The sequence below is a fragment of the Orycteropus afer genome, unplaced genomic scaffold (genome assembly GCF_000298275.1).
Source record: "Orycteropus afer afer isolate SDZICR_OR568_19922 unplaced genomic scaffold, OryAfe1.0 scaffold00040, whole genome shotgun sequence".
In the NCBI taxonomy this organism is placed as follows: domain Eukaryota; kingdom Metazoa; phylum Chordata; class Mammalia; order Tubulidentata; family Orycteropodidae; genus Orycteropus; species Orycteropus afer.
Genome location: NW_006921627.1, coordinates 3,376,287 through 3,377,746, shown reverse-complemented (window position 1 = coordinate 3,377,746; position 1,460 = coordinate 3,376,287). Strand labels below are relative to the sequence as shown.

At 49.8% G+C, this 1,460-nt stretch overlaps 1 protein-coding gene across 1 annotated transcript in view; it reads right to left on the bottom strand.

The window, feature by feature from the left end:
* CACNA2D4 (calcium voltage-gated channel auxiliary subunit alpha2delta 4) overlaps positions 1 to 1,460 on the bottom strand; it is a 162,810-nt gene that overhangs the window by 2,793 nt on the left and 158,557 nt on the right. Inside the window, exon 35 of the mRNA XM_007937030.2 lies at positions 495 to 612. Within this exon, the coding sequence (XP_007935221.2) occupies positions 495 to 612 (118 nt within the window). The remainder of the gene's footprint in view (positions 1 to 494; positions 613 to 1,460) is intronic.

Below are 1,460 nucleotides of genomic sequence, written 5' to 3'. Positions count from 1 at the left end.
AACCTTCCTTCCGAGGAGTGGCTGGTGGGTTTGAACCGCCAGCCTTCTGGTTAGCAGTCAAGTGCCTTAGCCACTATGCTACCAGAGCTCCTTGCTTTACAGTAGGGAGCTCTGATAGTGTAGTGCCAGGAGAAAGTCTGGCTGGGGCTTCTGCATGCAGGAGCCAGGCCTGGTTGTAAGATGTCCCTTGCGACCTGACAGTGCTCTGAAGGGCAGCTGAGGGCCCTTCTCCGGCCCCATCCACCCCGAGAGCCTCCTCAAGCTTTCATAACTTCTCATCGCAGCACAGTCTGGATTTCTAAGGGAATGTGAACTTGTTTCTTGTCTCATTCTATTCTTGCTTTCAAACATCACCCCAACGGAGTTGTAGCCTGCAGGGCCTCTGGCAGGGCTAGTGTGTGATGGTTACAAAGCCCTCCTAGACATCTGTCTTGCCAGGGGAGGGGAGAATGTGACTTGACTGGGGTCAGGCAGAGCTGCCCTCAGAGCCATACTTGTGGCAGGCCCCACACTCGATGATCCCATTGGTCTCCCGGATGGCCGTCTGGTGCACAAACACGGGGTACTCCGTGTCACAGGGCTGCAGCATGTCCTGTTTCTTGTGTTTGTGGGCTGCGGGCAGACAGAGACACAGGTGTGAGGAAAGCCATCACAGAGATGGGAGAGGTCTTAGAAGTTATTCCCTGCTGGACCTCTGCTTGAATGCTTCCAGGGCTGGGGAGTTCACTACTACTGTCCAGGCCTGGGTTACCCAATAAGCAAGGAACGCACAGGTCCAATTGTGACTTCCCACCAATTTCCAGTGCATAATTTCACCTGACCCCCACTACGTCAAACCAAATCAAACCTACTGCCACTGAGTCAATTCTGACCCTATAGGACAGAGTAGAACTGCCCCAGAGGGTTTCCAAGGCTGTAAATCTTGGCAGAAGCAGGTTGCCTCATCTTTCTTTCATGGAGTAGCTGGTAGGTTTGAACCACCAAACTTTTGGTTAGCAGTCAAGTGCTTTAACCACTGCACCACCAGAGCTCCTCACCATGTCAGAGATGTGTGGTGAAGCCCAGGCAAAATTGCTTACCTCAGATTAGCAAGTAAACACACTGAAGCCTGTGTGGACCTTGCTCAACGCAAGCTGGTGCATACCAAGCTAACTGGTTAATCTGCCCCTGCTACTACCCTAGTCCATCTGCAAATTCATGCCATTGTTAGATTCCTTAAAAAGCTGGAATTAGAAACACCATTTGACCCAGAAATCCCAATATAAGCTATATATCCCAAAGAAGTGGGAGCCAGGACAAGAACTGATATTGCACACCTATGTCCATTGTAGCACTATTTACAATGGCAAAAAGATGGAAACCTAGGTGCCCATCAACAGAAGAATGAATAAGCAAACTACAGTACATACACACGACGGAATACTATGCAACTCTAAAGAATAATGTGGAATCTGCAAAAC